Source organism: Heptranchias perlo, chromosome 1, assembly GCF_035084215.1.
Source record: "Heptranchias perlo isolate sHepPer1 chromosome 1, sHepPer1.hap1, whole genome shotgun sequence".
NCBI classification, from domain to species: domain Eukaryota; kingdom Metazoa; phylum Chordata; class Chondrichthyes; order Hexanchiformes; family Hexanchidae; genus Heptranchias; species Heptranchias perlo.
Window position 1 is genome coordinate 179,628,693 of NC_090325.1, and position 23,431 is coordinate 179,652,123.

General features: G+C 40.4%; 1 protein-coding gene across 3 annotated transcripts in view; it reads left to right on the plus strand.

Annotated features, from left to right (window-relative positions):
* The window catches only part of sclt1 (sodium channel and clathrin linker 1), an 89,137-nt gene that overhangs the window by 26,921 nt on the left and 38,785 nt on the right, over nucleotides 1–23,431 (plus strand). For all 3 annotated transcript variants that reach the window (XM_067994301.1, XM_067994314.1, XM_067994309.1), the window contains exons 10-16: nucleotides 4,553–4,623; nucleotides 7,649–7,739; nucleotides 9,669–9,760; nucleotides 15,661–15,838; nucleotides 18,621–18,719; nucleotides 20,221–20,292; nucleotides 23,063–23,137. In XM_067994301.1, coding sequence (XP_067850402.1) covers nucleotides 4,553–4,623; nucleotides 7,649–7,739; nucleotides 9,669–9,760; nucleotides 15,661–15,838; nucleotides 18,621–18,719; nucleotides 20,221–20,292; nucleotides 23,063–23,137 — 678 coding nt within the window. The remainder of the gene's footprint in view (nucleotides 1–4,552; nucleotides 4,624–7,648; nucleotides 7,740–9,668; nucleotides 9,761–15,660; nucleotides 15,839–18,620; nucleotides 18,720–20,220; nucleotides 20,293–23,062; nucleotides 23,138–23,431) is intronic.

The following is a 23,431-nucleotide window of genomic DNA, read 5'->3' on the forward strand; positions in this document are numbered from 1 at the left end:
GGTGGTAATCAGCAGGAGGTTTCCTTGCCCATGTTTGACCTGATGCCATGAGATTTCATGGGGTCCGGAGTCAATGTTGAGAACTCCCAGGATCACTCCCTCCTGACTGTATATCACTGTACCGCCACCGCTGGTGGGTCTGTCCTGCCGGTGGGACAGGACATACCCAGGGATGGCGATGGAAGAGTCTGGGACGTTGGCTGAAAGGTATGATTCTGTGAGTATGGCTATGTCAGGCTGTTGCTTGACTAGTCTGTGGGACAGCTCTCCCAATTTTGGCACAAGTCCCCAGATGTTAGATAAGGAGGACCTTGCAGGGTCAACTGGGCTTGGTTTGCCGTTGTCGTGTCCGGTGCCTAGTGGTCCGATGTCGGGTGGTCCGTCCGGTTTTATTCTTATGACTTTTCGTAGTGAGATTTTACAACTGAGTGGCTTGCTAGCCCATTTCAGAGGGCAATTAAGAATCAACCACATTGCTGTGGGTCTGGAGTCACATGTAGGCCAGACCGGGTAAGGACGGCAGGTTTCCTTCCCTAATGGACATTAGTGAAACAGATGGGTTTTTACGACAATCCGGTAGTTTCATGGCCATCATGACTGATACTAGTATTTTAATTCCAGATTTTTATTTAATTAATTGAATTTAATTAATTAATTGAATTTAAATTCGCCAGCTGCCGTGGCGGAATTTAACTCATGGCTCTGGATTTTAGCCCAGGCCTCTGGATTACCGGTCCAGTAATATAACCACAATACTACCTTACCCATATTTGGCTGCCATATTTGCTTACAAAACAGTGACTGCACATCAAAAGTAATTTGTTGCCCATGACGCACTTTGGGACATCCTGTGGATGAGAAAGACACTACATAAATACAAGCTCTTTCCTCTTATAGACTACTGTAAACAGCATTATTTCTTATAATGTCAACAAAAGTAGATATAGACGAAAGTACTTCATACCAATATTATTTGTACATTTGAACTGAGTAAAGATTTTTTAAATTAATTCATGGGATGTGGGCATCGCTGGCGAGGCCAGCATATATTGCCCATCCCTAATTGCCCTTGAAAAGGTGGTGGTGAGCCGCCGCCTTGAACCGCTGCTGTCCGTGTGGTGAAGGTTGTCTCATGGTGCTGTTAGGTCGGGAGTTCCAGGATTTTGACCCAGCGACGATGAAGGAACGGCGATATATTTCCAAGTCGGGATGGTGTGTGACTTGGAGGGGAATGTGCAGGTCATGTTGTTCCCATGTGCCTGCTGCCCTTGTCCTAGGTGGTTGATGTCGCGGGTTTGGGAGGTGCTGTCGAAGAAGCCTTGGCGAGTTGCTGCAGTGCATCCTGTGGATGGTACACACTGCAGCCACAGTGTGCCGGTGGTGAAGGGAGTGAACGTTTAGGGTGGTGGATGGGGTGCCAATCAAGCGGGCTGCTTTATCTTAGATGGTGTCGAGCTTCTTGAGTGTTGTTGGAGCTGCACTCATCCAAGCAAGTGGAGAGTATTCCATCACACTCCTGACTTGTGCCTTGTAGATGGTGGAAAGCCTTTGGAGAGTCAGGAGGTGAGTCATTCGCTGCAGCCTTTGACCTTCTCTTGTAGCCACAGTATTTATATGGCTGGTCCAGTTAAGTTTCTGATCAATGGTGACCCCAGGACATTGATGGTGGGGGATTCGGTGATGGTAATGCCATTGAATGTCAAGGGGAGGTGGTTAGACTCTCTCTTGTTGGAGATGGTCATTGCCTGGCGCGAATATTACTTGCCATTTATCAACCCAAGCCTGGATGTTGTCCAGGTCTTGCTGCATGCGGGCGCAGACTGCTTCATTATCTGAGGGGTTGCGAATGGAACTGAACACTGTGCAATCGTCAGCGAGCATCCCCATTTCTGACCTTATGATGGAGGGAAGGTCATTGATGAAGCAGCTGAAGACGGTTGGGTCCAGGACACTGCCCTGAGGAACTCCTGCAGCAATGTCCTGGGGCTGAGATAATTGGCATCCAACAACCACTACCATGTTCCTTTGTGCTAGGTACGACTCCAGCCCCTGGAGAGTTTGTCCCCTGATTCCCATTGACTTTAATATTACTCGGGCACCTTGGTGCCACGCTCGGTCAAATGCTGCTTTGATGTCAAGGGCAGTCACTCTCACCTCACCTCTGTAATGAGGTCTGGAGCTGAGTGGTTCTGGCGGAACCCAACCTGAGCATCGGTGAGCAGGTTATTGGTGAGTAAGTGCCGCTTGATAGTACTGTCGACGACATCTTCCATCTCTTTGCTGATGATTGAGAGTAGCCTGATGGGGTGGTAATTGGCCGAATTGGATTTGTCCTGCTTTTTCTGGACAGGACGTACCTGGGCAATTCTCCACATTGTCGGGTAGATGCCAGTGTTGTAGCTGTACTGGAACAGTTTGGCTAGAGGCGCGGCTAGTTCTGGAGCACACGTCTTCAGCACTATAACCGGGATGTTGTTGGGGCCTATAGCCTTTGTTGTATCCAGTGCACTCAGCTGTTTCTTGATATCACGTGGAGTGAATTGAATTGGCTGAAGACTGGATTCTGTGATGATGGGGATATCGAGAGGAGGCCGAGATGTATCATCGACTCGGCACTTCTGGCTGAAGATTGTTGCAGACGCTTCAGCTTTGTCTTTTGCACTGACGTGCTAGACTCTGCCATTATTGAGGACGGGGATGTTTACAGAGCCTCCTCCTTCCTTTAGTTGTTTAATTGTCCACCACCATTCACGACTGGATGTGGCAGGACTGCAGAGCTTTGATTTGATCCGTTGTTTGTGGAATCGCTTAGCTCTGTCTGTAGCATGTTGCTTCAGCTGTTTTGCATGCAGGTAGTCCTGTATTGTAGCTTCACCAGGTTGGCACCTCATTTTTAGATATGTCTGGTGCTGCTCCTGGCATGCTCTTCGACACTCCTCATTGAACCAGGGTTGATCCCCTGGCTTGTTGGTAATGGTAGAGTGAGGGATATGCCGGGCCATGAAGTTACAGATTGTGGTGGAATACAATTCTGCTGCTGCTGATGACCCACAGCGCCTCATGGATGCCCAGTTTTGAGCTGCTAGATCTGTTCTGAATCTATCCCATTTAGCATGGTGCGAGTGCCACACAACACGTTGGATGGTGTCTTCAGTGTGAAGACGGGACTTCGTCTCCACGAGGACTGTGCGGTGGTCACTCCTACCAATACTGTCATGGACAGATGCATCAGCGACAGGTAGATTGGTGAGGACGAGGTCAAGTCGGTTTTTCCCTCGTATTGGTTCTCTCACCACCTGCCGCAGGCCCAGTCTGGCAGCTATGTCCTTTAGGACTCTGCCAGCTTGATTAGTAGTGGTGCTACCGAGCTACTCTTTGGTAATGGACATTGAAGTCCCCCACCCAGAGTACATTCTGTGCCCTTGCTACCCTCAGTGCTTCCTCCAAGTGGTGGAGCAGGACTGATTCATCAGCTGAGGGAGGGCGGTAGATGTTAATCAGCAGGAGGTTTCCTTGCCCATGTTTGACCTGATGCCATGAGATTTCATTGGGTCCGGAGTCAATGTTGAGGACTCCCAGGGCCACTCCCTCCTGACTGCATATCACTCTACCGCCACCGCTGGTGGGTCTGTCCTGCCGGTGGGACAGGACATACCCAGGGATGGTGATGGAAGAAACTGGGATGTTGGCTGAAAGGTATGATTCTGTGAGTATGGCTATGGCTTGCTTGACTAATCTGTGGGACAGCTCTCCCAATTTTGGCACAAGTTCCCAGATGTTCGTGAGGAGGACTTTGCAGGGCCGACTGGGCTTGGTTTGCCTTTGTCGTGTCCAGTCCCTAGTGGTCCGATGCTGGGTGGTCCATCCGGTTTTATTCTTGACTTTTCGTAGCAAAATTGTACAACTGAGTGGCTTGCTAGGCCATTTCAAAGGGCTATTAAGAATCAACCACATTGCTGTGGGTCTGGAGTCACGTATAGGCCAGACCGGGTAAGGACAGCAGGTTTCCTTCCCTAAAGGACATTCGTGAACCAGATGGGTTTTTACAACAATCTGGTAGTTTCATGGCTGATACCATTACTGATACTAGTTTTTTTATTCCAGATTTTTATTTAATTAGTTAATTTAATTAATTGAATTTAAATTCCCCAGCTGCCATGGCAGGATTTGTACTCATGACTCCGGATTACTAGTCCAGTAACATAACCACTATGCTACCATACCCTATCTATTGTTATGTAATGGCAGGACAAGAACGGAAATGCTGTTAAAAGCTGCGTAATCTTTTGATATTAAGAAAATTTGAGCCTAGAACTCTTAAATTTAAATAAAATAGCTTCCGTGTTGTTTTTGTTTCTGCTTAGCTCTAGTGACTGCATGTTTGCTGTACCTAGAAACATTATACTCCTATATTTTTTTAATGAAGCAGACTATTTTGTTCTTTAAATAGCATGGAGTATGTGCCTTTCCCTAAACCCATAGTAGGTTATTAATCCATCATATGAGCCTAGAAATGCATAACATAGCTTTTTCTTCTTCCTGTTTTAAACAGACTAATCAGCAGTTTATGAATACAGTGACTGAGCAGAATTTGGAACTGGAGCAACACCGCAAAGAGTTGAGGTATGTATAATCTCACCATAAACCAGGTATTCCATCACATTTAGAATCAAGTACACGCATTTCATTATAAGAAAATAATAGTGAATGTTTACCAGTATTGAAAGCATTCAAAAATTACTCAACAAGTAAATCAATTAAAAGGAAAAATCACAAATACCAGAAATCTGAAATAAAAAACAGAAATACCGAAATTGCATGCTATGTAAAATGGCGTGACATTTCAGGAATGGCTCTTCATTACAACCATTAACCGATCTATCTCTTTCAGATGCTGCTGGGCATGCTGTGCATTTCCAGTCATTTTTATTTTTTTCAAATATAAGCAGGTATGCTAATCTTCCAAGGATTTCCAAAGACCTGTTCTCAAAATTGTTAAGGAGGAGTTGTGCAGGAATAGGTCAGTTTCCATGTGATCTGTGCTATATTCTGCACTGGAGGCAAAATTCAGCATCTTGAAAAGTTTTCTGACAAAACAACACTGCGAAACTACCATCTGCATAGCTCACTTGTCTGTCAGTTGGAGATGAAGGTTAAAAGTTTCCAACAACTGTTTCCAATATTGGAAATTAGTTTTTGGGGAAGGGGAAAATACCAATTTACATTACTAACTAGTAAATTGATCCAATTAAGTCCAGCTCAGCTGGCACTAAGTGGATGAAGTCTTCCCAAACTCCATATTTTGTCACACCAACAAGTGTTCCCATTACATAAACTTACTGTATCTCTTCATATTCAGAAATACATTTAATCAAGGGGCAAACTATTACATTCTTCAAATGAATGAATTATGTGCCTACTCTGTATCAGGAACATAGGAACAGGAGTAGACCATTCAGCCCCTCAAGCCTGTTCCACCATTTAAATAGATCATGGCTGATCCGTACCTCAACTCCATTTACTTGCCTTTGTTCCATGTTTTCTAGTATTCTCACCTATAACAGTGTACTTCTCACCCTGTGAGTGTGTAACTGCCATGGTGCCATCTGTGCTCTCCTGGTTATAGTACCAAGCGTGTCAGGTAGATTATCTGAGTTGGCCCTTCACATTCTTCATAGGGAATGGTGAAAGGAGTGACAACACACTATGATGTAATATGAGGAATTTCTCAGTCACTAAGTGGTCAGGGCTGCTTGACATAAGGGAGTTACTGTTGGTATGAGTTCCAGTGTTCAATGGAGTGTCCTAATTAGGCCACTGGTGTTGGGCATCTCCTCATGGCTGCCATTTTTAAGGTGAGCAAATTCTCCCAAAAGGTTAACTGTATTTTTTTTTCTCAAACTATCTAGACCTAAATGCACACTTGTGTATAGATCCTATGTCAGGTGTAGAAGCAATCAACCAATAGTGAAGCTATTTTGCTGAGTACCTCGGTGAACAAGGTTTCTACTTTAGCCAATTGTTGATCCAACACATGAATGTCTGAAATACAGTATTGAGCTCTGAAATAGACGTCTCCGAGATGAATGTTTAATTCTGTCCAGCCTCTCTTTCACCGTGAAGTGCATGGTGACTACAACATAGTCCATGTGGCACTTGTTTGCACACTCAGTTTGAAGACAGGTCCACTGATCTCTAAATACCATTATCTCTGACCCTTCATTTGTCTGATCCCTCACTAGTCTCTCTGCAACCGGTAAAAGATTCAGTTCTTTCAGCTTTGACTGTTCTTGTGCTGAAACCTCACCTGGTTTGTGAAGATGCTGATGATTCTCTCTGTGCTCCGGATGCCTGGTACCATAGTGAGCATCTTCTGATTATATGATGCAGTTGTGCTCTGAAATCTGTATGGTCCATGTTGTTGTTGTTGTTTTGTGGAACTAGGGCAGATAGTGTTTGTTTACTGTATAGGTTGAGCATCAAAGTCTAAATAATTGCATGCCTATTCAGCAGCAGATATATCGATAAAGGTGGTCAACTTTAATTATGGACTATGCTTCTTATTTGGTTTGATTTGTGGGAAATGATAAGATAACAAAGGTACTTACTGTATCATATGTCGGCCTTTGTCACCCACTTGAGATTTTCTAGGCCAAGCCATGATCTAATTGAATGGCGGAACAGACTCGAGGGGCTGAATGGCCTGCTCCTGTTCCTATGTTCATATAAATATGAAGCACAAAAGTATTACAGTTGATGGGACCTACAATGTATGTATTAAAGTATGTTATGCAAAAGTGTAACATCACAGAATTTCCACAATCCATAAATGAAACTTGTGCCTTTTAAGTTCCAAACCCCATAGAGTTTCTAGAAAAATTCTGTTTGTTTACTTAGATGTAACCAGGCATGAACAATACCATAGTTATCTTGTTCAGTTAATAAGAAACACCTTTTATTTACATTGATCCTGTCATTAGCAATTTAAATCAGCGAACCAAGCTGATCTAGGTTCAGAAGTTGCCATCTGCTTCTTTAATTAAAAATGAAACCAGATTAAAAACCCAAATCTGTAATAGTACTGGAAAAGATTGTGACTCGTTCTGCTCACTCCCTTCCAGTTGTATCAGTCTTAATAAGGTAATTAACATTAAAAAGTAAAATTTTACAAAGAAATAACTTTGATTTATAAAGCATTTTATCATGTCCTTGGCATTTCTCAAAGCGCTTTATAACAAATTTTTGAAATACACTGTTGCTATGTAGCACCCAGTACACACAGTGAAGTCCCACAAACAGCAACTGAGATAAATGACCGGTCAATCTGATTTTTTTAATGGTTTTTGGTTGAGGGAAGAATGTTGACCAAGCTGTTCTTCTTCCGGCAGTGACATCTACATCCACCTGAAAAGGCAGGTTTAAAATCTCGTCCAAGGGATGGCACAACCAACAATGCAACATTCCCTCAATACTGCACTGAAGTGTCAGCTTAGATTGTGTGCTCAAGTCCTGAAGTGGGGCTTGAACCCATGACCTGACTTAGATGCAAGAGTGCTGCCAACTGAACCAAGCTGACACTTAGTCAATATGATCCATGTTCTATTGCACAGAACAGTTGTAGAAATTATTCAAACTTTTGCTTGTACAGGAAAGCAAAACTGGATTTGCGAACAGCAACCTTGAAAGTGGAGGAAATGAACAAAATGATGCAAAGTATGCAAGAAGACATGCAGAGAAATGTATGTAAATACTCTCTACTTGAGGTACAAAAATGATTGTAGAAGATTCTTGTAGCTGCATGTTGTCTTGAATAAGGAAACTCATGCAGAAGAGAAATTTCTGTGATTCAGTTTAGGATTTCTTGTTTTAAACAAATGCTGTTCCTCCAGAAGCATTGCTCATCCTGTAAAGTTTTCAAAGTCATAACCAGAATTCAGATATTTTTATTGTGCAGATCACTGTGTAATGCCCCTTTGATATCCATGCATTGTGGTTTCCTTTTCTATTTAAAATGAGTAAAACAGAAACATTTCTGATTTGCAGGCTATAAAATATTTGTATTTTATCAAGCTGCTTGTTATAGGAGAACAGGACCATAGCAATGATGCTATCAAAAAATAAATACATCACCGCAATGTCCACACAGGCCAGCAATTTAAAAACTGCATTGTTGGTCAGGCTACCAGTGACACGTGCTGGAAGTATGCATGTATAACCATCACGTGAGGATGGGATTGGATGCAGCTGTAATGCCTTATGTGGTCGAATAGCCTATTGGACTCACTTTCTAGATTCACATGTGAAGAACGGCCACAGAAAAGAAACTGGTACCCATTGAATCATATCCGGGCAGGGAGTAAAGGTGAATGATTAGTGAAAAGAAGGGGAAAAAATGAAAATAAATATGCCATGAGTTGGATTTATTTCATGTCAAGACTGAATTAGCACCCAGAGGTTGGATTTCAACAGACATCTGGTCCATTTCTAACCTTCAATTGGCAGTATAAATAAGACTGAAATGCACACACATCTGTCATAAGGAATATGTTATCATACATCAAAGAAGACACCTGCTGGGGTTTTCACTTGCACTGTTGAGCTGGCTCAGTTTTTTAATATATATTTGAATTTCATTATGTTTTGAACAAAGTTGAGGTCCCTAATTCCCTCAGGCAGCTGATTTAAGTCAGAGCAAATGCTGTGGGCATGTTGGAGTGTATACCATTAATTTCTGCTTTGCTGATATGCTGAAGGTAAGCTATAAAACTGGCACCAAGTGAGGATCCAAGGGATTGATTGGCTTTTTTAAACTGGATTTGCACAGATATAGTTCAATTGTGATCATTAATACAAGAGCCATAAAATTATACCAGCCCCACATCACTGGTGCCTGTTAATGATTAGGCGGTTTAGATTTAAACATGGATTACTACATTGGGTACTCATACCCCGTCTATATTGGAAAAAGTTAATTCAACACATGCTGAGTTCTGACCTTAGTTTGCAACTATAAAAGGAACGCATTGAGAGTTGCACATCACCACAAACTAAGCCCCTCTTACAGGTATATCTTGTGATGATTTGCACTCAAGTAGACACTATGTTCCAAGTTTCCATAGTCAACTGCATTTCCTTTCCATTTGTTTGGCCCCTTCCACCTGTTCCGTTACTGCACTGCTTGCTAATTCCAATCAAGAGCTATATGTGCATCTGCAGTTTGCAAATCGACACATGCGGCTTATGTGCACACAGTTTTAAATAAAGAAGCACTACATGTGGTTATTAATGTGGAGTTGCTCACCAACATAATTGTAGCAGCTCCACTAATCTATCTATGCAGGTTTGATTTCTGAGCTTGAATTTAACTTTGTACCTCAGCATAAACAAAATGTTGGACCTATAAAAAAATGATATTGAAACTTCTTAGTGACTACCAAAAAACACATTTCAGTTATCCTCTATCAACCGATGTAGACCTAAGCAGCTTTAAGTTTGGATGGGAGGTTTCAGGTGTTAGTGGTAATGGGAGGAAACAGCTATTAAATGTTGTTTTCCTGTATTGTATGTTGTGATTATAATTAGTAACTACACATAATGTAGAAACTTGGACTTTAATTAAAAATAATAGTGTTTATCTTGCAACTGTGTGGTTTTCTCATTATCTGTAGGAGGAGGATGCTGCAGCTGCCCTGGGGAGAGAGGAAGCCTCAGACAAGCGATTGCAACAGTTACAATCTGCTATAGCCCAGTTCGAAGCCAGGTATTATGAAATCTTGCAATAACCGGAGCTGGTGTTTTATTACAGATTCTTTAACGTACAGTTTTTGTCCAAAAGCTTGCAAACCCATTTTTCATTTAGAAGCTTTATTGAAAGGCATTCAGTATTAAATTTATTTTATTTTAATACCCAGCGTTAGGATCCACTCTGAACAAGCATCTAGTCCCCAAATGTAAAAGTAGGTGGACAGGCATCCTGCTTATATTGCTGCTCAATGTAACCAGCTAAGGATGGCACACAAATTAGCACAGGGTAACTTACCTACTGCCCTGTCTCCCCCGGAAGCATTTGCTTTAGTCAACAAGTTGAGATTGAGAGTTCGGCATGTGGAAAATGATAGGCCAAATCCACATCCAGCACTCTAGTGTTACTGCACCAAAACACTGCCACCTGTCCTTGACTATGCAAACCTTGATATTCTTATGTCTGCTAATTAAGTCAAACCTAGACAAGTAAATCGAGGGTGGTGTTTTAAAGCCTGCACTTGGCCAGGTTATCTGCAGCTAAGACCATACTGAAATGTTATACATTACATTAATCTTGATGATAGTAAACTGGGTCAGACAGAAACTAAATGAATTAAACATTTCTTAAATATTGTACAAGCTTGCAAGCAGTTATAGGCATTTGAGAGTGCAAATCCTTTGACGCACATTGTTTAACACTTGGATTATTTTACATTAAACTTCATATCAGGTTTTCTACTTGATTACTAACAACAGGTCACCTGATGCAGTTAACATAAGAACATAAGAAATAGGAGCAGGAGTAGGCCAATCGGCCCCTCGAGCCTGCTCCGCCATTCAATAAGATCATGGCTGATCTGATCCTAACCTCAAATCTAAATTCATGTCCAATTTCCTGCCCGCTCCCCGTAACCCCTAATTCCCTTTACTTCTAGGAAACTGTCTATTTCTGTTTTAAATTTATTTAATGATGTAGCTTCCACAGCTTCCTGGGGCAACAAATTCCACAGACCTACTACCCTCTGAGTGAAGAAGTTTCTCCTCATCTCAGTTTTGAAAGAGCAGCCCCTTATTCTAAGATTATGCCCCCTAGTTCTAGTTTCACCCATCCTTGGGAACATCCTTACCGCATCCACCCGATCAAGCCCCTTCACAATCTTATATGTTTCAATAAGATCGCCTCTCATTCTTCTGAACTCCAATGAGTAGAATCCCAATCTACTCAACCTCTCCTCATATGTCCGCCCCCTCATCCCCGGGATTAACCGAGTGAACCTTCTTTGTACTGCCTCGAGAGCAAGTATGTCTTTTCTTAAGTATGGAGACCAAAACTGTGTGCAGTATTCCAGGTGCGGTCTCACCAATACCTTATATCACTGCAGCAATACCTCCCTGTTTTTATAGTCTATCCCCCTAGCAATAAAAGCCAACATTCCGTTGGCCTTCTTGATCACCTGCTGCACCTGCATACTAACTTCTTGATTTTCTTGCACTAGGACCCCCAGATCCCTTTGTACTGCAGTACTTTCCTGTTTCTCGCCATTAAGATAATAACTTGCTCTCTGATTTTTCCTGCCAAAGTGCATAACCTCACATTTTCCAATATTGTATTGCATCTGCCAAATCTCCGCCCACTCACCCAGCCTGTCTATATCCCCTTGTAGGTTTTTTATGTCCTCCTCACTCTCTACTTTCCCTCCCATCTTTGTATCATCTGCATACTTTGATATGTTACACTCGGTCCTCTCCTCCAAATCGTTAATATAGATTGTAAAGAGCTGGGGACCCAGCACTGACCCCTGCAGAACACCTCTGGCCACTGGTTGCCAGTCCGAGAATGAAGCATCTATCCCAACTCTCTGCTTCCTGTTAGATAACCAATCCTCCACCCATGCCAGAATATTACCCCCAATCCAGTGATTCTTTATCTTGAACAATAATCTTTTATGTGGCACCTTGTCGAATGCCTTCTGGAAGTCTAAATACACTACATCCACTGGTTCCCCTTTATCCACCCTGTACGTTATGTCCTCAAAGAACTCAAGCAAATTTGTCAGACATGACTTCCCCTTCGTAAAGCCATGCTGACTTTGTCCTATTAAATTATGTTTATCCAAATGTTCCACTACTGTCTCCTTAATAATAGACTCCAAAATTTTACCCACCACAGATGTTAGGCTAACTGATCTATAATTTCCAGCCTTCTGCCTACTACCCTTTTTAAATAAGGGTGTTACATTAGCAGTTTTCCAATGTGCCGAGTCCAGAGAATTTTGGAAAATTATTACCAAAGCATCCACAATCCCTACTGCCACTTCCCTCAAGACCCTCGGATGTAAGCCATCAGGTCCAGGGGATTTATCAGCCTTGAGTCCCATTAATTTACTGAGTACCAATTCCTTAGTGATTTTAATCGTATTTAGCTCCTCCCCCCCCCCCCCCCCCCCCACCCTGGAGCCCCCAGTTTGTCCAGTGTTGGGATATTCTTAGTGTCCTCTACCGTAAAGACTGAAACAAAATATTTGTTCAGCATTTTTGCCATCTCCATGTTTCCCACCATTAATTTCCCAGTCTCATCCTCTAAGGGACCTACGTTTGCCTTAGCCACCCTTTTTCTTTTTATATAACTATAGAAACTCTTGCTATCTGTTTTTATATTTTTTGCTAATTTATTTTCATAATCTATCTTCCCTTTCTTAATCAATCCTTTCGTTACTTTTTGCTGTCTTTTGAAGACTTCCCAATCTTCTATCCTCCCACTAAGTTGGGGCAAGTCAATTAATCCATGTCACTCAAGCCTATTTACCAGCTTTCAATGATTAGTTACAACATATGATCAGACAACAATAATTTGCTATCTAGCTCCTTTAGAATTTTTGAGAACCATGATAACAATTCTGCACCAAACAGCAACTTTAAAATAAAGTAACCCAGTAGCATTAAAATAATCAGAGTTTATTTAATTTAATGTGATTGATATCTATATCTTAGGAAATCATTTTGGTACATTAGATGTTTTGAACAAGACATCGAGGGAGTAACAATGTTTTTAGCATCCTTTGGAGACTGTAGTGTCATTGTGAGTTATTTAGAGAAGGAGTGTCCAAACATTTTATCTTCTGGACCATTTAGGTGCATACCGTAGAACCTCAAGAAGCATGATATAAAGTTTGAATTCATGTTCCCATTAATTTGCATTTATCTCAAGCTGTTGATACTAACAGATCTAAGTGTTCTGATTTAGGACTTATCCACCACTGAGGCTGCAATAGCACTAAGAACAATCCTTTCCAAACCTTCACGCTCACGAAATTCAAATGGAATAAACCAAGACAGTAAGAAGTATAAAGTACAACTAGAAACCAAGTTGCCTGGGCCTCGTAAACCAGATTGCTGGGGCCCAAATTGTTCAGTTACCCATAAGGAGAAAAATACAGAAGCAATATGCTTCTGATTATTCATTTATATTTATGTAAAGTTGCAAATTAAATTTAATGCAGTGCTCCTTGTTGAGCAAAAAATTATAGATTAAAAATCTAACCAGTGCGAAGTTACTTTCCATTCTGATGTAATTCAGTTATGAATTATGTTAATTAGTTGTGCTGTTATTCCCAGTTTACAAAAAACACAATAAACATGGGAAAAAATGAGAGCAGAGCATTGTGCAATTCTGTAATAATTTGACACTGACCTATCACTGTTAATTTACATGATTAATCTTAGTTTTTAAAATAATTTTGTCAGATTTACTAATTACTTAGTGATGTACAACAGTATTTATGAAACTTTGTGATAAACCTTTACCAGAATAACAAAAAACTTTTAAAAGAAAAATGCTTCTTTAAATTTCATATGTAACTGCACAGAAAATCACATGGGCCATGATCTGCTCATTCTTGTAAATTACAAAGGAGTTTCAATTTGATCAGATGCAGGTAGATATTTTGATAGCAGGGAATAGGCAAATAATGGCAGACTTCCTGTTGATACATAACGTACTTAAGAAAAAAAAGATGACTGAGTTGAGGAAAGTCTAGGAAAATGAATCCCTGGAAATACTATATTTTATATAATGAATTCTAGGGCATCTTGGAGAAATACCAACTTATCAGCACTCCTACATGGAACTCATATGAGCCCATGATGCAACAGATTTCATAACAAAAATAGAACTTATTAATTTGTCCCATCTCAAAACATCACAGATATACATATGGTTCCATGGGCATTGGTATCCCCTCATAACTTGCCCAACTGGCCATTATTCACGCGTAAGCCATAAAGGTGAGAGTTGACAGTCTATTTGACTGTGGGGAACATAAAGGGTTCAAAAATTAGAAAAACATAATTTCAAAATGAGAACATGAAAGAAAGAACTTTCATTTATATAGCATTTGTCACACCCTCCGGTTATCCCAAAGTACTGCACAGCCATTGAATTGCTTTTGAAGGGTAATCACTGTTCTTACGTAGGCAAACATGGCAGTCATCTAGGAGTGTTTGCTATGCCAGTTACAAGAAAGATTGGGTAGTGCTTTTCTTAATATAAATCAATAGGGCAAGGCTGTTCTCAAGTGTCATACAGTGAGGCCAAAGGTGAAATGTTAGCTAAATGACTGCAGTTGTTATACAGTTCAATAGCATAACCTCAAGACTTTGGGAAGGTGGAAGCTCCTTCATCACGCAATGGGGATAGCTCTGTAAATGAAAAAAACTATATTGTTTGATTTTTATGGAGAAACTCCATGGAGAAGTTATCAGTTATGATCTAGGAGCTGTGGAGGAGCAAAGACATTTAAGTACAGAAATCACTAAAAACTAATGGACAGTTACAAAAAATAATTAAAAAGGCTAATGGAATGTTGGCCTTTATCTCAACGTGGCTGGAATACAACAGGATGGAAGTTATGTTACAGTTATATAAAGCTCCGGTTAGATCCCATTTAGAGTACTGCATTCAGTTCTGTGCATCGCACTTCAGGAAGGTTATATTTGCCTTGGAAGGGGGTGCAGTGTAGATTCACCAAAAGGATCCCGGAATTAAATTAAGAATGACAGTTTGCATAGACTAGGCTTATATTCCCTCGAATATAGAAGATTAAGGAGTGATCTAATTGAGGTGTTTAAGATGATTAAAGGAGTTAACTGGGTAGATATAAATAAATTATTTCCTCTGTTGGGGGAGAGCAGAACGAGGGGGCATATTCATAAATTTAGAGCTAGGCCATTTAGGGGTAATGTCAGGAAGCACTTCTTTACACAAAGGGTAGTGGAAATCTGGAACTCTCTCCCAAAAAGCTGTTGAGGCTAAGTCAATTGAAAGTTTCAAAACTGAAATTGATAGATTTTTGTTAGGCAAAGGTATTAAGGGTTACAGAACCAAGGCGGGTAGATGGAGTTAAGATCAGCCATGGTCTAATTGAATGGTGGAACAGGCTTGAGTGGCTGAATGTTCCTATGATATTTACATGTCAATTAACCTCTGTTAAATGAAAAGGCAAGCATAATGTAATCCCTTTCATAATCTCAGCCTTTTTTATCTTCATAGTAGTTATAGTTTTTTTGTTACACTTTCTTGCTGCAAACAGAACTCTGTTATGAATGATCTATCTGCGAGTACATTTATATTTACATTTCAAACTTGTTGGTTGTTACAATTAACATTCTTGCATGTCTGGAAAATGCAGAATTGCATTATTTTGGAACCATACCTGTTTGGTTTACTATTTTAAAAAAATGTTCTGTTGCAGATTTTTTAATTCTATTTGCTTGAAATTACAAGGTTTTTACGTAGCACGTCTGTCTCATTGTCACAGCACACTTGTATAATGACATTTTTTTTACATTAGGTTTGAAGTGATTGTCAGTAGTTACAATTCTTGCATTCTATTATGGATTTTAATATTGTTTTTGTAGACTGCGGGCAGCAGCACAAGATGCAGAGCAGTTGCGAAAAGAAAGAATTTGCTTTGAGAAGCAAATTGGTGAACTGCAGGATAAATGTGCGAAGATGGAGGAAGAGAAATATGAGGCAGTGGCCAAGGTTCGAGACAGCATGCAACTCCTTGAAGAAGCAAACTTACAAAAAGACCAAGTAAGATCGCACAGTAGGTTCTGTCTTTGGGACCGCAAAGAAAATGTTAGCAGAGCATAGCATTTTTACATCTTTATTGGTGGACTAATTAACGCGTGGACTATCCCAAATGTAATCAGAAACTATCAGATATTTTTCTTCCTGTCTTTCTGTGTACCATTTTTGAGCATGATGTGAACATATTTGTGTGACATAAAGCTGAAGCTGTTGTGTTTGACAGCACTGCTGTAAACAACAACTTGCATTTATATAGTGCTTCTAATGTAGAAAAATGTTCCACGGTGCATCATAGAGGCGTAATGCCAAAAAAAAGATGCTGAGCCAAAAGAGGAGATATTAGAAGGGGTGATCAAAAGCTTGGTCAAAGAGGTAAATTTTTTTTTTTAAAAAGGAGTAAGTGGAGAGATTTAGGGAGGGAATTTCAAAGCATGGGGCCTAAGCAGTGAAGGCACAACTGCCAATGGTAGGGTGAAAGGAGGGAGATGCACAAGAGGCCACAAGAGGGAATGGAGAGCTTGGGGATTGTATCACTTGGTGCAGGATAGGATATGAGATGTTACAAAGGTGGAATTAGGTAGTATTTATGATAGAATGGATATTGGTCTAGAAGCTAAACTTGATGTCAAATAGGATGCCAAAGTTGTTAGCAATCTGATTCAGCCTGAGACTCTGGTCGGGGAACAGAATGGAGCCTGTGGCAAGTTAACGGAGTTTATGATAGAAACTGCTGATGATGGCTTCAGTCTTCCCAATGTTTAGCTGAAGCAAAATGTGGATCATCCAAGATCGGATGTCGGACAAGCAGTCTGACAGTACAGAGGCAGGCAATAATGATCATGTAATCAATGTATTTTTTTTTAAATGACATTAAAAATATTTCCATTACTCTAGCATTATTATAACATTAAATTGAAGCAATTATATTAAATAATCTTCTGCCTCAAAAACAATTTTAAAAAAATCAATTAAAGGACCCATTCATAATGATATAATCATACTTTACATGTAGACTTGCAATCAACCAGTAGATGAAGATGCTGTGTATTTAGAGCTTTTATCATAAATGAGTTGACTATTAATGGAAATATTTCTAGATATTGTAGTGTAACAGTGCTCAATAGTGTAAAAATAGAGAACAGGGGTAAAATTTACAAATTATTGCCCCCAGCAAAAAATTTCACATGAGGGCAATTTGGGCATAGAGGAGATGATCTTCACTGCATGATTTTCTGTTTATTAATTTTCCCGTCCATTAAGCGCCAGTACTAATTCGTAAAATCTACCCGTATATTAGACTGCTGTAATCCTTGAAACCATAAAAGATTAATCTGAGCTTTTCTCAAAGTACCTGTCTAACACAGAAATACCTTGCATTGTGAATGTTTTAATTTTAATTCGTGTTGCTACAATCTTCAAGCAAGTACTTTTCAAAATCCTGTATGGACATTGAACTGAAAAGTACTGGATTGTGTGCAAACTCTCCTTGTTTTGAAAAAATAGCTGAATAATGATGCAGTGGCTGCAAGTGCTGCAGTGGAGTTTGATTTGAGTTTAATTGTCATGATTCTCCCACAAAAACATATAATTTGAATTTTTCTCATTTTATGAAGTTAAAGTTAAGGTAAATCTATGTCAATCATTCACTTTGGGATTAAGTGCAGAAACAAAATAAAGAGAGGGTAAAAAATATTGAATTAAAAGACAGAGATAAAAGAGACAAATAAAAAGTAGAAAAATAAAAATGTAAAAGTATTTTTTTTTAAATGTAAATGTCCAACAACAATTAAAATGTGAAGGAATGAGACTCCACACTTGTAAAAGTAAATTGTCAGTGCTAGAGAGGTTGTTTGGCAGTCATTAAGAACGATCACACCATTAAAATTTTGGTTAGACTAAAACAATTGGAGTTAACTTTTTCTGGGGAGATTAGTTTGTTTCCAGCAAGGCAGGAAAGGAACTTCACATCATTGCAGTCATTTCAACGGGGATCCAGCCAGCCAGCAAGATTTCCTTCCCACGAAGCTTCTGGAGGAGCAGGGCATCTAGTAGAGGAACTTCTGGATTTCCACGTTTAACTGCACATGTGCGGTCGCCGGAAGTCCCTCTACCATTTGCACTGAAATAACGGTGAGTGCTGTTCGGTTCATTGTTATTTTAGAGCAAATTCCAGGCCATTATCTCCTTGGATTCAGCATCAACAACCACTCCTGTTAATGGACTTTGCATCCCCTAAAAACCAGAGTGTGTCTTTATCTGCTCACTGTCCAGGTAAATGTAGCAAGACCACTTTCCCTGCTAGCTTTAGATTGACTGTCTGCAAACCAACATAAAGTTAGACAGATATATTATTCAACATCCTTTGACAATGTACTCAAACAAATGGCATTCGACAGGTATATCTCTCATAATTACAGTAATTAAGATAACAATTTGTGTTGGCTGGAAATGAACACATGCAGACAGCTAACAAGGGCATTCATTACTTGATAGATGCTTCAATTTAGTCACATCTTTTGGTCTTTTCTCACTTTATGAATTTCATTTTAGGATAAATTTGTTGATCATTCACTTTGGGATCAGTTTATTATATCGGACTGTCGATTTTCTTTTTGACATAGCAAAGAATTGTGACTATTTTTGCTTCAGATTTAGTAATGCAAAGGTATCCTTTGACATGGGTTGAAAATGATACTGTTTGCATTTCAATCAGCTAATCAAAAATATTATCACTGAAGTAATTCATTTTGATGATTTGCTTCTTCCATTTTTACAAAACTTTCAGGCTTTGCTACGTGAAAAACAAAAGGATGAAGAAGTGGTAAAAATGAAGGAAGCCATGGTTCAGCTTATTCAAGAAGCTGCTGCTCGAACAAGAAAAGAGGTTAAATCGGATAAACTGCTGCGCATCTTAAGTATTTTTCTAATTATGGTGGACTTAGACACGTATGGAGCTAACTTAATGTTCAGAGTTAAAACAATATTTTCAGCTAAGCCAAATGAAAAATAAAAGCCATGAGCACTTTGGTACCTTAAAGTAACTCTTTTTGAGAACTTTGTTTTAAGTTACTTGTTATGTTTCAAGCCTTATAGCTTCTGTGCCTGTTCAAGGCCTTTGCCAGTGGTGTTGTTTAGCCATGTGTTAGAAGGCATGATTCTCCCTTCCTCTGTGGGGGACAATATCTGATCTCGGCTCACTGCTTCCCACTGATAGCATGACTGCGATTGGAAACGTTCTGGCCTGGACTTTCCGCATGATTTACGCCCAGATTAAGTTGATATCTGGGATATCAATTGAAATAGTGTTAAAGATCACGGAATTTTAAGCGTGAGTTGCGCCCACCACCACTTTACACTGGTGTATCCGCGATTCTTTACGTTGGTTCAAAAGTCGCTTTGCCCGAAGCAGACCCCGCCCACAAAACTGGCTATGCCTCTAGGTCGGAATGGCGAGTTTGCACCGATTGTGCCCATTCAGAGGTGTTCATCACATTGTGCCCAGATTCTCGGGCGCACAGGCACCTGGGGTCACGTGAATCCACATTAATCACCCTGATCAGCATTGACCAGCAGTCATTTGAAGCCACTAACCCAGGTCTGTTTCTCCTGCTGCAGCAATTGCTTTAAATTCAGTCAGTTGATCTGCCCTTGGTACATGAGACCTATGACCAGCAGTCAATTGAAGCCACACAAGTGTGTCCTGTGCTGCTGCAGTAATTAGTTAATTGAAGACAGCAATGACCAGCTGTCAATTGAAGCCAATTACAAAGTAAGACCAAGAGCATTAAATCAGTCAATTTATTTGTCCTGCTCTGCTCCAGATCAATTAGTTTAAAAAGTTGAAGAATGGCTCATTTCTTGGCAATCCCACTCCTCTGTGATGCTGGAGAATGCGCTGTTTTAGTCACGAATCAATTACGATGCTGATTCATGGGAGATTTTAAGTACGGGCTTATGCTAATGAGTGTGTGCGGAAACGTTAGCGTAACGTCACCTTGATAAAACTGGCACAGTGTCCGGCGCGTTCTGGGTGCATTTTGTTGATAGCGTCACCTAACGGAAACCCCACGCTTCTAAGTGATAAATACAAATCATTCTTCCACTCTGACAGAGTGCATCATTCACCAACTTGCTGTACCAACTTAGATAATGCTACCTTTTCGGACATGATTATGAAAATGTAACCTGTTTTGAGTTTAGTTAAGAGAATCATATGAAATGTTCTGTAATTTTAATACATTTCTTATATTTTACTTTATATAATACTTGCCATTTGAAACGTACTGAATACTTGCAGTGGTTAAAACCTTACTTTAAGAAGGTTAAATTTAAGTAAAGTGTATGAAGGAAGTACAAACATGTTCTCAGTTGTTTTTTCCTTGCAGGTTGAAAATGTTAGGAAACAGAGCAATGTACAGATTTCCCGTTTAGCCGAGGAACTGTCTGATATGCAAATGGTACGTGTGTCAGCCTGCTATTTAGAAACAATAAATTGAGGCAAAGGCAGCTGGTTGTATTTGATCCAATATTGATGCAATTGCCCATCTATCTCAAACATAAGTATTCTTCAGTTGAAGCCCATTGATTCAGATTCACTGATGAGAAAGATATTAAGCAGCTCATTTTACAACAATACCTTGCATTCATATAGCACTTTTAATGTAGAAAAACATTCCAAGGCGCTTCACTGGGGCATCAGGAAAAAAATGGACACTGAGATAAAGAAGGATATATTAGGAGGGATGACCACAAATTTGACCAGAGGTGTGTTTTAAGGAACAGAGGGCTTTAGGGAAGTAATTCCAGAGTATGGGGCCTAGGTGGCTGAAGGCATGGCTGCCAATGAAGGGGTGAAGCGAGGGAGGATGCACAAGAGGCCAGAGTCAGAGGAACAGAGAATTCAGTGGTTGGGGGGGGGGGAATTATAGTGCTGGTGGATGTTAGAGATAAGGGCGGTGGTGGGGGGGGGGGGTTTGAGGCCATGAAGGAATTTTAAAATTTGAGGCTATGGAGAGATTTAAATATGAAGAAGAGCATTTTCAATTTGGGGCATGGTGGGGGTCAGCGAGGACAGCAGGAATGAGTGGGTCTTGATATGGGCAGCAGAGTTTTGGACGAGCTGAAGTTTACAGAGGGTGAAGGATAGGATGTCGACCAGGAGAGCATTGGCATACTTAAGTCTGGAGGTGAGAAAGGCATGGATGAGGGTTTTGGGAGCAGATTTGCTGAGGTAGGGGTGGAGGCTGGGGGTGTTACCGAGGTAATTGTTCCATTATGGGTTTATGAAAGGGAAATCATGCTTAACAAATCTCCTGGAGTTTTTTGAGGAGGTAACTAGTAGAATAGATAGGGGAGAACCAGTGGATGTGGTGTACTTGGATTTTCAGAAGGCTTTTGATAAGGTCCCACACAAGAGGTTAGTGTGCAAAATTAAAGCACATGGGATTGGGGGGAATATACTGGCATGGATTGAGAATTGGTTGACTTACAGGAAACAGAGTAGGAATAAAGGAGTCTTTTTCCGGGTGGCAGGCAGTGACCAGTGGGGTGCCGCAGGGATCAGTGCTTGGGCCCCAGCTATTCACAATATTTATCAATGATTTGGATGAGGGAACTGAATGTAACATTTCCAAGTTTGCAGACGACACAAAGCCGGGGTGGAATGTGAGCTGTGAGGAGGATGCAAAGAGGCTCCAATGTGATTTAGACAAGTTGGGTGAGTGGGCAAGAACATGGCAGATGCAGGATAACGTGGATAAATGTGAGGTTATCCACTTTGGTTTTAAAAACTGAAAGACAGATTATTATCTGAATGGTGACAGATTGGGAAAAGGGGAGGTGCAACGAGACCTGGGCGTCCTTGTACACCAGTCTCTGAAAGCGAGCATTCAGGTGCAGCAAGCAGTTAGGAAGGCGAATGGTATGTTGGCATTCATTGCAAGAGGATTTGAGTACAAGAACAAGGATGTCTTACTGCAGTTGTACAGGGCCTTGGTGAGACCACATCTAGAGTATTGTGTGCAGTTTTGGTCTCCTTATCTGAGGAAGGATGTCTTTGCCATGGAGGGAGTGCAACCAAAGTTTACCAGACTGATTCCTGGGATGGCAGGACTGACGTATGAGGAGAGATAGGGTCGACTAGGCCTATATTCATTAGAGTTTAGAAAAATGAGAGGTGATCTCATCGAAACATATAAAATTCTAACAGGACTAGACAGACTAGATGCAGGGAGGATGTTCCCGATGGATGAGAAATCCATAACCAGGGGTCACAGTCTCAAGATACGGGGTATGCCATTTAGAACCAAGATGAGGAGAAATTTCTTCACGCAGAAGGTGGTGAACCTGTGGAATTCTCTACCACAGAAGGCAGTGGAGGCCAAGTCATTAAATATATTCAAGAAGGAGATAGATATATTTCTTAATGCTAAAGGGATCAAGGGATATGGGGAAAAAGCGGGAAGAGGGTACTGAGTTAGACAATCAACCATGATCATTTTGAATGGCGGAGCAGGCCCAAAGGGCCGAATGGCCTACTCTTGCTCCTATTTTCTATGTTTCTATTACACAAAACCTATAAGTACTAATTCAAATAAACTGGCAACCAATGAGTTGCTGAGAAAATGTCTCTTATTAAAGGGATGCCCCTTTTATCATCATCTGCAGTTCCATGAGTGTGTCATAATTTATTTTTATTATTGGGAATATAATTGTATCTTTAACTGATGCACAAGTGATGAGGTAGCCTGGCAGCATTTTAGGCTATTAATACTGTTTTTGCTGTATTACTGCGGAAAATCATTTGCATTGTGTTTTAAGGATTAGAATAATTACAAAGTGTCTGTTTTAGGCTGTTATCAAGTTCAAGCTGTATTGGGTTTCTCTTCAAAATAGTGTGTTCTTATAACATTATAAAACCCTGAACATTGGCACAGATTCCCATCACTGAGGCTCCTTTGTCACTGGGCACACTTACTGATTTAAGAAGGAAACACTCACTGATGAACCAGCTAAGACTGACAAACTAAGACAAGATGAATATTAATACTGAGTTACAGTGCTGTTTAGTCACCTTTATTTTCTTTTGGTGTTGGAAAGTAAGACTGAGCCGTAGATAAGGTGCATCACTACCATGATGTGCACCACAAATAGACGTTTCTCTAAAATGACAGGTTTCATTTCCTTGCCAATTATACATTTTTACTATATCATATATCCTCCCGATAGAACTGTGGAGATAAACAAGGTCAGATTGAAAGGGCCATAAGGGAGAAGCGAGCTGTGGAAGAAGAACTTGAAAAGGTAAAAATTATCAGAGTGCAATAAGTTTTATTAAATGAATTCTTGATTTGTGCACACGTAGAACGCTTTCTTCTCCAATCGCATTTTCTCTGCTCACTGGCAATAGGTTTGACTTTGCTTATAAGATGGGTTGCTAGAATGGAACTTGCAAGTCATGTATGCTCTTTGATTGTAGCTTTGTCTTGACTACTCTAAAGTGACATTTATTCTGTGTTTCTTCCATATGGATGGGATCAGATCAACAGCTTGCATATTTGAGAGGATGTCCCAAGTATATTATATGTTGAATACTTT